Source organism: Mastigoproctus giganteus, chromosome 6 (assembly GCF_048544385.1).
Source record: "Mastigoproctus giganteus isolate SK-2022 chromosome 6, ASM4854438v1, whole genome shotgun sequence".
Classification (NCBI taxonomy): Eukaryota; Metazoa; Arthropoda; class Arachnida; order Uropygi; family Thelyphonidae; genus Mastigoproctus; species Mastigoproctus giganteus.
This window is the reverse complement of record NC_143580.1, coordinates 208,379,550-208,391,845: the sequence shown is the minus strand read 5'-3', so window position 1 is coordinate 208,391,845 and position 12,296 is coordinate 208,379,550. Positions and strand designations below refer to the sequence as shown.

Genomic DNA, 12,296 nt, shown 5'->3' with positions numbered 1-12,296 from the left:
CCCAAATTTGACAACAATACTAAAAAATTATGTAACATTACCAATAACCAGTTGTGAAGCTGAAAGAAACTATCAATAATTTCCATGGGGCATGTGGGAATGAATATTTGTAGAATATAATGTCGGCCATTTGGCCGACATTATATTCTACAAATAATTGCAAGGTCTAAATAAAGCATTTATGTTAAAATATTTATTGTTTTGTCTTTATTATAGGAATTATTTGAAATTAAAGTTGTAAAGTTAATTTCTGGCCACCCTTTATTAAGGTTTTAAGAAACAAAAAAAAAAAAAAAAAAAAAAAAAAAACTTCCGGAAACTGGGAAATTCGTTAATTCGAAAACGCATCTGGTTTCAAGTCGCCTGGTGTTTTCAGATTGAATGTAATTTTTTTCCTTACAATTAAACTCTGAGGCTGGAACAGAGTTCTGCACATTTATGAAAACATTCTTCAATTTAGACATGTGATCAGAACGTAACGGAACAACTATGCAGTAGATGGTGTATTTAGTCATGAACTAAAATCTCTTCAATGTAAAAATTATATATCCTACTTTAGTAAACGCAAGACCACTACTTTCAGTAACCGATATGTAATTATTATTAATAAAATAAAAGCAGTAATATTATTATCCATGAATTTTATTAATATCTAAAAATTAAAAAGTTTTTGATTTTTTTTTATAACAATGGTTGTATATACCTTTACTAATTAAGCCTCAAAATCTTTAAAAATTATATATTTTCTCAGTTCTTTAATAAAGAAATTTAAAGATGACAAAAGAAAGTACCGCTCATAATGATTCAAATGAGGAGTCTGTAATTTCTTTTTTGTTTTATTGAAACGTTTCCAAAAACATCTTTCCAAATCCGATTAAAATGGCGTATGCGAGTTTTATTAACTTTCTGCATCTCGTTTGTGATTAAAATATCTTACCTTTGCAAATTTTACAAAAACATGACCATGTGAACACATTTCTAGGGTCCTTCCCAGGGCGGGCCTTGGAAGGGACCCCAAAGCTTACGGTAAATCCACCTCTGGTTAATTAAGGCTATCCGGTGAAATCCATTAATTCGTATGCCGAATGTGTCTCACTGTAGTTTAAACGATATCCAAATGGTGTGTGTAAAGTAATTTTTACAAAGATATATTTAACGAAATAGTAATACTGTACATTCCCAGAGCTCATCATATTGATTTACGTTATTGTCAAAGATGAACTACTATACCGGAAAGTCTGCATCACCCAGGGGAAGGGAGTGGGACCAAAGAGTCTGGGGTTCCAACATTGGAACAGCGTTGTTACTATAAAAAGCACGAGGTGGGGGGGGGACAGAATTTACAGTTATGCCTCCAGTCAGTGCAATTCATTATCAAGCGATATTGACAAAAACATTTTTACAATGTGATTCGGTTCTTTTGAAGGGATTTAGCGCTATGTTTCGCACTATAGTGAAAATATATTTCAGGGCGTTGCGCGCACACGAAGTTATGCCTATTAAATTCATAAATATAAAGATTGTCCACAGTCCTTGAGATTTAAACAATTAACTTTAGAACTATAAGTGACAAAATAAAACTGACTGAATTTTAATTAAATTTTGCTTAATTAGATTTTTATTTGTCAGTTTCAGAGAAAACGACTGAAAATGTGAACACTTCCACTGGCTAGCTGATCTGAAATTCATAACTGTTGTTCAATTATTTATGCCAGAATGTTTTGCTTTCTGAAAAATGAAAATTTTGACTTCGTTTATCAGAAAGTTTGTTTGCAGTGGAGGCCTGACAAATATATGCGCCGCTGGGCACCCCAATTAAACCGCCTCATTTACGTTACTCTAAGATATTCAAAAACGTCCTGGATGAACAACAAGATTAATTAGATTATCAATAATAAATAATTATCAATAATCAATTATTTATGTCATACTTTGATTATCTACAATGTACATCCTACCAGCCAAAATAGGAGACACTAGGGGTCGGATGTTTATTTTTTCTGTTTATTTGCTGTTTATGTCGAAATAAAAGGATGCTAACAAAAATAATTTTAGGATTTTGGAGGCCCCGAGAAATCTAGTCACTGGAGAAAGGAGAATTCACTGTCATGTTCCTGAAACCAGTTAGCAACCTGCCAGGCAATGTGGTATGGCACGCTGTCTTGCCGATATATGCTAGAGTTCTCTAGATACACTGTAATTATGAAGGGATGCACTTGGTCGATGACGATAGAAAGGTAGGCGTTCCCATCGAGCCCTTCATTAACGGTGATCAGAGGACCTAAAACAAGCAGCAAAAACAGTCCCCAAACTGCCATAACATTTATTTATATACAGACTTCTCACCAACATAGCACAAGATCCTAGGTAACGGTGAGAACGCTGAGAATAGCGGAATCAATACAAAACAGTTTTAACCAATAAACTAGAAATAAAATACAGTACTGTATATACAAAATTTAGATTAACAAAATAGAATAAGGTGCAAATTCTTATACATACACCGATTAGGTGTAAAATCGATGTTGTAATTATTCAATATATGAAGGAAACGAAACAGAGGACTTCCAAGTGTGTTGAGTAAGAGAGTCAAGCAGTGAGAGTTTTATAACGAGAATTCAAGCGGGGTATAGTGAAAGGTATTTGTTCAAGAAGAGATGGAGAATCGATAATAGTTTATGATACTGCAGACAAAAAGAGACCCATGGAGTTGTCGTCTGGAGTGAAGAAGAACGATTCTGAAGCGACGACAAAGAGCTCCATAGTTTCGACGGTGAAAGGCAAGGTGATTCCGAAAGCATAAGAATTTAATTAATTTTATTTGAATTCTCTCAAGTCTGTGAGAAAGATATTCCTGTTGTGGGGACCAAATAATATCACAATAACCTGCTTGTAGAGAAGAATTATAACTTTGTCACTCTTGGAAAACGATCAACACCACCAATTCATCCTGGTGTCATAGCGTAAAGTTGCTTCTCCAAATGCGGATACGCCCATCGGCATGGCAGAGTTTAAAACGGAATTCATCAGACCAGGCAACATATTTCCACAGGTCAGTGCAGGGCCGCGCCAACCTTGTGTTCGACGAACATGGGCGGCCGAAATGATATAGAATCTAAGCGTAATTTGAATAAAGAAAATACAAATAAAGAAATTCTTGTCATAAACTTTTTAAAAATGATTAGATAGTGAACCTGTAACTTTTTTGATTCGTCATTCATATATCAAACTCCTCTGACCGTGTGGTCGTCCCGGAGTATAAAGAGAAAATTTATTTTATTTATATTAGTAGTTGTTGAGAGTCCATTATACAGTATTACCTCGTTTAACAATAGGGAAGCGTTCGCTAGGACAATTGGATCAAATTTAGGGGAAATTACTCGTTCGTACCTAGTTGCCACAAACTAAACTTTTCTGTCAGTTACGTTATAGCGAGTATCGTTTACAGAGGTATATTATAATTAGATTTGTAAATTTAAATGAAGTTAACAAAAAAGTAGATATATAAGAGAACACTTTTTTTTTTTAAGGTTTTTCCCCTATAACAAATTCGACGGTAGAAGGGTTAAGTACATTTATTTTAAACAAGTTTAATGAATTAGACCTTGATATTAATGATATGCACGGGCTAGGTTATGACAACGGAGCTAACACGAGGGGCAAACAATGGTTTGCAAAGAAAAATTTTAAATATCAACCACCGTGCTTTTTTTGTACTCTGAGCTGCACATAGTCTCAACTTGGTGGTTAATGATGCTGCCAAAATTAATTTTGAAAGAGATTTTTTTTTAACTCAGTTCAAGAATTGTTTATATTTTTTTCTTCGTCCAAGCAACGTTGGGCCGTTTTCAAAAAAATGTTTCGAAATTACTTTTAAAACCAGCAAGCGATACAAGATGGGAAAGTCCAATAGATGCAATAAGACCATTAAGACAAGAAATTGGCGAAATTTATGATGGCCTTTTATAAATAATGGAAGATAAGAATGTTAAATCACACCAGTCAATATTTAGCCTCGAAATTAAAATCATTTAAATTTATATGTTCAATAGAAATTTGGTACGAAATATTAAATAATGTGAATACAGTAAGTAAAACAATGCAAAATCCAAAATTGAATATAAATTGATGGCTTGATCAATTAAATAATTTATCCAATTACTTACAAAGTAAATGATCTGATAGTGGATTTTTAGAGTTTTTAAATAGTAGTAGTAGTAGTGGCATGTGATGCAAGAAAGCAAGTGTATGAGATTATGCAGCATCAGCCAAAAAAAAAAAAAAAAAAAAAAAAATCACACCATTCCCTCCAAATGCCTGTCCAGTTCCTCCTTAAATTTATTCAACCTATCAACTTCCACAATGAGAGATGGAAGTTTGTTGCAGCAATTAGCCACCCGCTGGCTAAAGGCAAATTTCCGCACAGCTATTCTACATCTGTCCTTCCTTAATTTGAATTTATGCCCCCTTAGGTTCGTAATCTGAACAAGTGGAAGGATCCCATCAGAATTCGGCGTGCTCAACCAATTCAAGGCCTTATACACCTCAATCAGATCTCCGCGCAGATGCCTAGTCTCCAACCACTGCAATGTACAGCACTTAAGCCTCTCTTGGTAAGAGGATCCCTTCATTCCCCCCACCAATCTTGTTGCCCTTCTCTGTACACGCTCAAGCAAATCTACATCCTTCCTAAAATGAGGCCTCCAGACCTGTACGCAGTACTCAAGGCGTGGCCTGACCATTGCCTTATACAGAGGGACAATCACCTCCTTTTCCCTGCTAGCAAAATTCCTATATATAAATGACAAAACCCCATGACCTGCCCTGGCAGGATTGCTCAGAAAACTTATATCTGACTGCACAATTACTCCCAGGTCTTTTTCATTTTCTACCACTTTAAGTGTAGTGCCACACAGTTGGTACGTTTCTCTGGGGTTACTTCTACCCATATTGCAGTTGTTTGCATAATTGCAGTTGTTTGTTTGTTATTTGGTTTTTAGGAGCATTAGCAACTAAGGCCATATTGCTCAGGGAATATGCGGTGGTCATTCCCTTGACCTTTCCGCATCCTCCGTATTTGGTGGTGACGGGCTCGAACCCCGGTCTAATCAAGAAGCGTGTGCTACACACTGCTGCTCCTTCCCACCTGGCTACGGAGGCGCCGACATAAGAACTAAATATAAAATTTCATCAAAATAGATAAAACCATTTTTTAAAAAAACGGTAATTTTCAAATTAATCTTACAAAGTTCATTGACCTTGGCAAGTAGAAAGTTCAGTTCCCGATAAAAATCACTTAAAATATTAGTAGAAAACAGCAATGAGTTTTGAAACAGTAATTTGAGCCCCCACCTCTGATTGGGGGTGGGGGCTCATGTTTTTGGAGCAAAGTTCCGAGAGAAAAAAAAAAAATTTTTTAGTACATATTTCAAACACAATTCGCAAGTATTTACTGTACTACACAAAATACAGTGTAGGACAGAGTTTTAACTCGGTCGTAGAAACCAAACACTCGTCGCAGTTACTGCCATACTGATCACCATGTTATTATATAGTCAAGGGGCGTCCAACCTTAAATAAAGATTTCATTTTTGCTACCTACGTTTGTACTTAGATTTTTTTTTTGTTTTGTTTTGCTTTTTTACATTTAATAATTAAATAAGAAAATCCACCAATTATTATATAATAGTAATAACATTTTTAAATTCTGAGGAAGACTCAAAACATGAAAAAGCAATACAGAAAAATCGCTTATTAAAAATGGATATTTTCAAAAGTCTGTGACACGCTAGTTTTAAGCTCGGGAAACGCATTACACATGAAGGCTGCCTACAAGCCACGGATCGTACAATGGGAAAGAGTAGGCTGTATGCAGGCTGCGAGTCGGACACCCCTGTTACAGTCCGAACTTACACTTTCTTCTAGTGTCATCAAGGATACAATACATTTGTGAAACTGTTAGTCACTCAATTCATGCTGTCGGTGTTAAATGGTGATTTGGCACACTCCTCACATTACAGTTTTATAACTGAAATATCACATGGCTATATATAGTTGGCTAATACCTCCTAGAATTGCAGCTCAATTTAGCAACCGTCCTTGTTATCTGTTGCATATGATTTCAACTGGTCAGAGCTAAAAGAGCAAGCTTTTTCAGGCAACCTGGATGACTTGACTGTACTTACTCTAACTATTGCTGAAGGTATAAACATTACTACGTGATCCTAACATACCTTAGAGCCCTAAAACACGTAGAAATTTCAGGCAACATTTTCCAGCAAAAACTACTTCTTGTGATCCAGAAAATACAATAATAACGTTACCTGTTGAATCTTACCAACGGGTACCAATTTGTTTAGGCAGAATGTACGAGTAACCGAACCACAGAAACATGTTGAGTGATCAACAGTCTATCATCCTAGCCCAGATGGGACAAACAGCGCCCTGAGCTCAGGGGACCCAAAACGAAGAGAAAAACGAGAAATCTATATGAAAAAAAAAAAATTTACGTACGTTAAACATGGGCCCATGATCGTTGTGACGCGAATGATGATCGTGTCATTACAAGAAATTATTGCAGTAATCCCTCATTAATACTAAAATAATTCCTGTCTTGCTTTACTAATTCATTTCCAAATGTCGCTCTTAACTTACCATAAGAGACTCATCAGAAAGCACATACATAACATGCTTTCTACAACACAATCTTTCTGCCGTTCGTTTCCAGAAGAGGTTGAAAACGAGTTCCAGTATGTATATTATGGATGTAAAATTAATTTCCCAGTGGATAGCACATTTCGATTCATCGAGTAACGGCTTAGACAAGAGGAAAGGTTGCTGTTCCTAGATAAGATGATTATTTTGAATAAAGGTTTCTTGAACGTGATGTGGGCACTCTCTTACGGACAGGGGTGTAAAAGACATCCAACACCATGAACGTACACACAAGGTGAATGACTGGGGGTGGAACCCTTGAATCAAAATCTACGGCCGAAATTAACGTTTTAAAAGGGCAAAAAACATTTTTAATTAGGCACGTCCATTTCCCGCCCTGCCTACGGAAATAACAGCACAGGACAAGCAATCTTCTTACAAGATAGATACAGAATGATCACAGTGTCCAACAGAAAACTTTCTTAACATAGTAACGGCACTGAATTCAATTTTTATTTTTTTATTCTGGAAATAAATAATAAGATGCATATCAGCGGCAAAAAAGTCTACAAAGAACATACTGATGCTAGAATCTGAATTATATTAACATGAAAAAGAAAAAAAATAGGCAAAAAACAATCAGACAGCGAAGCTGTTGATATAAAGATGCCATATGATCTCATGAGGGAAAAAGATTTAAGCCTACCCAAAGAGTCTGCGGGGTTTTTGGTATCAATACTGAAATCCAAAAACCTGCTGGCCACAGAATAATCTGAATTGAAGGACAAAATACCCTCTAGGGCCTAGAGGCGAATTGATCTCAACGGCAGTCGGATGAAAGGAATGACTAAAGTTGCCGAGGAACGGTTTCCTGAATGTGTCGATATATTTGTCGTTGATCAACTCGGTATATCCGTTCAATGGACTTCTGTGCACGGCTGGTTTCCTACTCCTCAGAATTCTGGCTGCTTAAATGGGCATCGACAAAACTTCAACCTCCCTCCCAACAATGCACTACACTTATGGCTCAGCACTTTCACCTAAATAGATTGCCTACAACTATTCAGCAGAAAAGAATCATCTTCACAATGAAAATTGTTCGCCGGCGTTATCTCCAAGCCAAACATCTAGCAGTGTTCGTAGCGGGTGCCACTACCTGGAACTTAGGTCAAAACATACACTTATCTGTCACAGCAACAGACTGCACAACTTCTCTCCATCATTCTGGAACTAGACTGCAATCCAAGAGTTTCGCCACGATAAAAAATACCATGAAACGATTCTTCAGTCTTCTCCTACTTCAAACCCAGAAAATCAGTACTGTATAATTCTCATTTTTCATTTTGTTTTGTACAAGTGTCAGTGTCCCATTTTGCATTTCTCACTTTGTATTGTATAAATTTCTTGATTTCATGTTGTACAAGTATTGTAATGTCTCGTGTAATTCTTAACTATTACTTGATTTGTATGTTTTGATTATTTTTGCTTATTGTTAACCCCTAGCCTTCTGGCCGTGAAGGGCATGTGCAACAGTAATGTTCATTTTTCTCGTTAGAGAATAAAGGATATTTATTATTTTTCGTTGCCAGAACAACGAATGTGCGTTCTGCCAGCATAAGTTGCAAATCGCACACGCACTTATACAGCTATCGTACCAAGCAACCAGGTAGAAAATGCTTGTGGATCTGAATTTGTATCTGGACGCTAACAGGTCGGCCATAATCGAATACAAATTTGAGTTAGAGAGACGCTGCTACCGGTCAGAATTCGTCAGTTTATGGTGCATCAGCAACTTAGACCATATACATACTGTCTGTAAATTGGGGATGTTCTGTGGTCGAATTGAAGGACAAAATACCATGCTACCCTCGCCTGAGATACTCTAAAATTTCCTCGCGTCATTGACGTGATTCGAACTCAGTGACAGAGAGAGAGAGAGAGAGAGAGAGAGAGAGAGAGAGAGAGAGAGAGAGAGAGAGAGAGAGAGAGAGAGAGAGAGAGATTGGTAAAATAAGACGTAACACGATTTAAGCTTTGGTTTTGATAGCTTCAGTTCGACAGCCTCCACTGATATTTTTAACCGTTGTTCTCGATTTCCTAATCTAATGATTTGCATAAAACTATTTTTAATGGTTTAATTATGTCCATCACTAGCTGTGGCTATTTAGAACAAGGGTTGAAACAACTAAGGCCGTGATAAGTCAATATACCAGCGTGTGTGTGTGTGGTTTGGAGTAATCTTGGCTGTGGCTGCCTTTGCCTGTTTCTGTTGATGAAAAACCAGCATTTATTGGGGAGGGAATGTGGAACTTTCACCCTGATACTGAATAACTCAGAAAGAAATGTGAAAGTTCCATAAAGGGGTTTCCAGCAACTGGGTGTATCCGTGTTGTATGAAGATATTTGGTTTTGTCCTCCTGCACCATGAATTTTGGTAGTATTCACCTGTCATATCTAATTTGTGGTTAATGTTTTAATGTAGTTGAGGATTGTGAAACTACAGAGGCCTTTAATTCCCATAAGATAATTTCTTCCGTTGACATCCTCTCGTCCTCCCTTGAATCAATGTTCCATCGACATCCCCTAAGCAAGATTTCGGCAAAACAATTATTTCTAAAAAGTACTGGAAGCAAAGGTGGAAAAGAATCGCTTGAAAAGACCCAGTTTTACTAACCTGAAAGACTGCATCCTTGATGTGAGACACTACTTGAGCAGAGGAGTCAATTCAGAACTCTCAGATCCCTGAACTGACGACAAGTATTAATGGAAGCAGTAGAATATCCAGGATTCAGTGGATCCAAGTGTATCCGCTGCACATGCGGATGATACGTCCCCTTGAATGAACGTATTCTTGACTTCTTAAAAATAAAAAATAAACATATGAAGTTGCTGTCTTTTTTAAAAAGTTTCTATATGTAATACACTGTGAACCCATGCCACACTTAGATCGGTTTTGTGCCACTTATTGCTGAGTCAATTTTATGACCACGTTATATAATATTGACAACATGCAGTGGCATAAGCGAAGGGATGGAGTTTCAAAATCTCCTTAAAATATGCATTTTTTATACGAATTACATAAATTAGTTATATTAACTATGAATACTACGAAATATATTTACAAATAAGAAAAAAATTTGAGAAATATTGTTGCTTTATATGTTGTAGTGGCCAGAAACAACGCCTCCAAACAGCCAGCACTCACATATAGTGTAGTACACAGGAATTACCAGAATGCACTAATCCTTAAGGGTGAAGACTGCTCCGGTTGTTCCAATTCGAGGACTGACTGGATGTAACCAATATGAGGGTTGACTGTAACAACAATAAGGTATTAAAGAAACTGCTGTTGTATCTAGCAATGCTTTTATGGGCAGCCTGCAACAATTAGCGATGGGGGGAAAAATACGTCTTTTTTAAAAAATAAACAAATAACACGCAAATACCCCCAATAAAAGAGCATATCAAGTGCAATCTACGAATTCATGCACACTGATAAATGTCAGCAAGTATCTTCTTTCATTGTTTGTTTGTTTGTTTTTTTGGAGCATTAGCAACTAAGGTCATTCCTTGACCTTTCTGCATTCTCCGTGTTTGGTGGCGACGGGCTCGAACCCCGATCTAATCAAGAAGCGTGTGCTACGCACTGCTGCTCCTTCCCACCTGGCTACGGAGGCGCCCATCTTCTTTCATCGTCTCAGTTTTTAACCCACGCACGGTACTAAGTACAGGGTGGTCATAATTAAAGTATCCCTATTCAGAGCTCACTGTAGCTCTAAGTAATAAGCGAAACGCTACCAAAATTAGTAAGTAAACTATTCAAGGCATAGGGAGAAGGATCCCGTGAAAAAAAAAAAAGTTCCAAAATCTGCCGATAAGGGATAACATAGCGCTGTACAAGAGGAAAGACGTGACAAAGTACCAACAAATAAATAACTAAGACAAACCTTAATGAAATTACAAATTTTTATTTGTGCCCTTTACAAAAAAACAGAAACAACTAAACTGCCAGAGGAAATGGTTTCACAGCTCCAAACTCACTCACAGTTTACTCCCGATGGTTGAGTTGGTTTTTTCGATGTTATTACCATTGTTTTGGACCAGAAATTGCATTCGATGCAATGTGCTCGACCACAGAATGCAACATCTCTGGAGTAATGTTCCGTACATGCTGCATTACGTTGTCCTTTAACACAGCCAGGTTAGGGACACTTCCTCAATAGATGTTGGCCTTGAGGTGACTTCACAGCCAAAAATCACACGGTGTGAGTCAGGCAAAACATGACGGCCATGCAATGGGAAACAAACGATTAATGACTTTTTCTTCAGTAAAGTGGTGCCTGAAGCTGCTGTACTGGTCGTGCGATATGAGGAGCTCCATTTTACATAAAAATTGTCTCATCCAGGCATCCTCTTTGCTGCAGTTGAGGAATAATGAAACTGCTCAGCATGTGATATCTTTGTGCTGTTGTAACGGAACAGGTGGCTGCTCCTGCTGGATTCAATTCCTCGAAAAAGTATAGCCCTAGGATGCAATTTGAAGTCACACCACACCAGACGGTGATTTCCGGCGAGTGGAATGGGTTTTGCTGAATAACATGCGGTGCTTCTGAAGCCCATATTTGCCAGTCCCATTGAGATAAAAATGGGCCTCATCACCCCAAAAAATGTTCCATGGCCAGGCATCGTCCACTTTCATTCTGGCCAAAATCGTTAGAACAAATGCCATTCGTTTTTCAGGATCATCTCTTTGCACCTGCTGCTGGCAACTGCTCTTGTATGGATGATAGTGGATTAGTTTCTGAAGAATCTTCCACACAATGGAATATGTGACATCCAATTGCCTCACTACTCCCTGTGCGCTGTTACTAGTTCTAGCAGCTGTATCTACGAATCGGTCGACGATAGCCGTTGCAACTTCCTCTGCTAGCTAAGATGAAACAGGCTTCCTTCCTCTTCCAGGACAACAAAGGACCCAGTTTCTTCAAATTTGTTAATCATCCTTTAACTACCACAGCTGAAAAACGACCCTGACCTAAGTTCTTACAGCATCTAAATTCATACAGAATGGCTGTATTGTGTCCATTAACGTAGAACTTTGCAATTAAAGTGCGTCAAGCAGAGACGCATTGTTAACAGTAAACTTACAGAATATGCTTGCGATGTTCGCGTTGTGTCTTTATAGCTCTCTGCTGCTGGGAAAATTAAGTCAGATTTATGCAAATTTTCTGCTCTCTTAGGCATTTTATTTTTTAGTTTGGATTTAAAACTTTAGTGCAATTCAGTTTTTGTTTTTTTGCAAAGAGCACAAATAAAAAATTTGTAATTTCATTAAGGTTTGTTTTTCATGGGATCCTTCTCCCCGTGCCTTGAATAGTTTACTTATTAATTTTGGTGGCGTTCCACGTATTACTTAGTTACAGAGAGCTCTGAATAGCGATATTTTAATTACGGCCACCCTATAGGTTCTAATACCTTTCGTTTTGGCGGTTTCATAAAAAAAAAAAAAAATTAAGGAACTAAACAAGATGAAGCAAATCTTATGTTAACTTTTCTACAGTAAAAGTGCTTAATTAATAAATATAACTGATATAATTTATATGGGTATTAACTCCTCTTTGATGCTGTGGATACATCACTTT

The 12,296-nt window shown here is 37.3% G+C and overlaps 1 protein-coding gene across 2 annotated transcripts in view; it reads right to left on the bottom strand.

The window, feature by feature from the left end:
* Positions 1-12,296, bottom strand: part of LOC150084913 (poly [ADP-ribose] polymerase tankyrase-like) — a 1,170,388-nt gene that overhangs the window by 1,096,572 nt on the left and 61,520 nt on the right. The window contains exon 2 of one of the 2 annotated variants that reach the window (XM_090376702.1): positions 9,329-9,512. The exons of the other annotated variant lie outside the window; for it this stretch is intronic. Within the exon in view, the coding sequence (XP_090232828.1) occupies positions 9,329-9,342 (14 nt within the window). The 5' untranslated portion in view covers positions 9,343-9,512. The remainder of the gene's footprint in view (positions 1-9,328; positions 9,513-12,296) is intronic. 2 annotated transcript variants of the gene reach the window in all.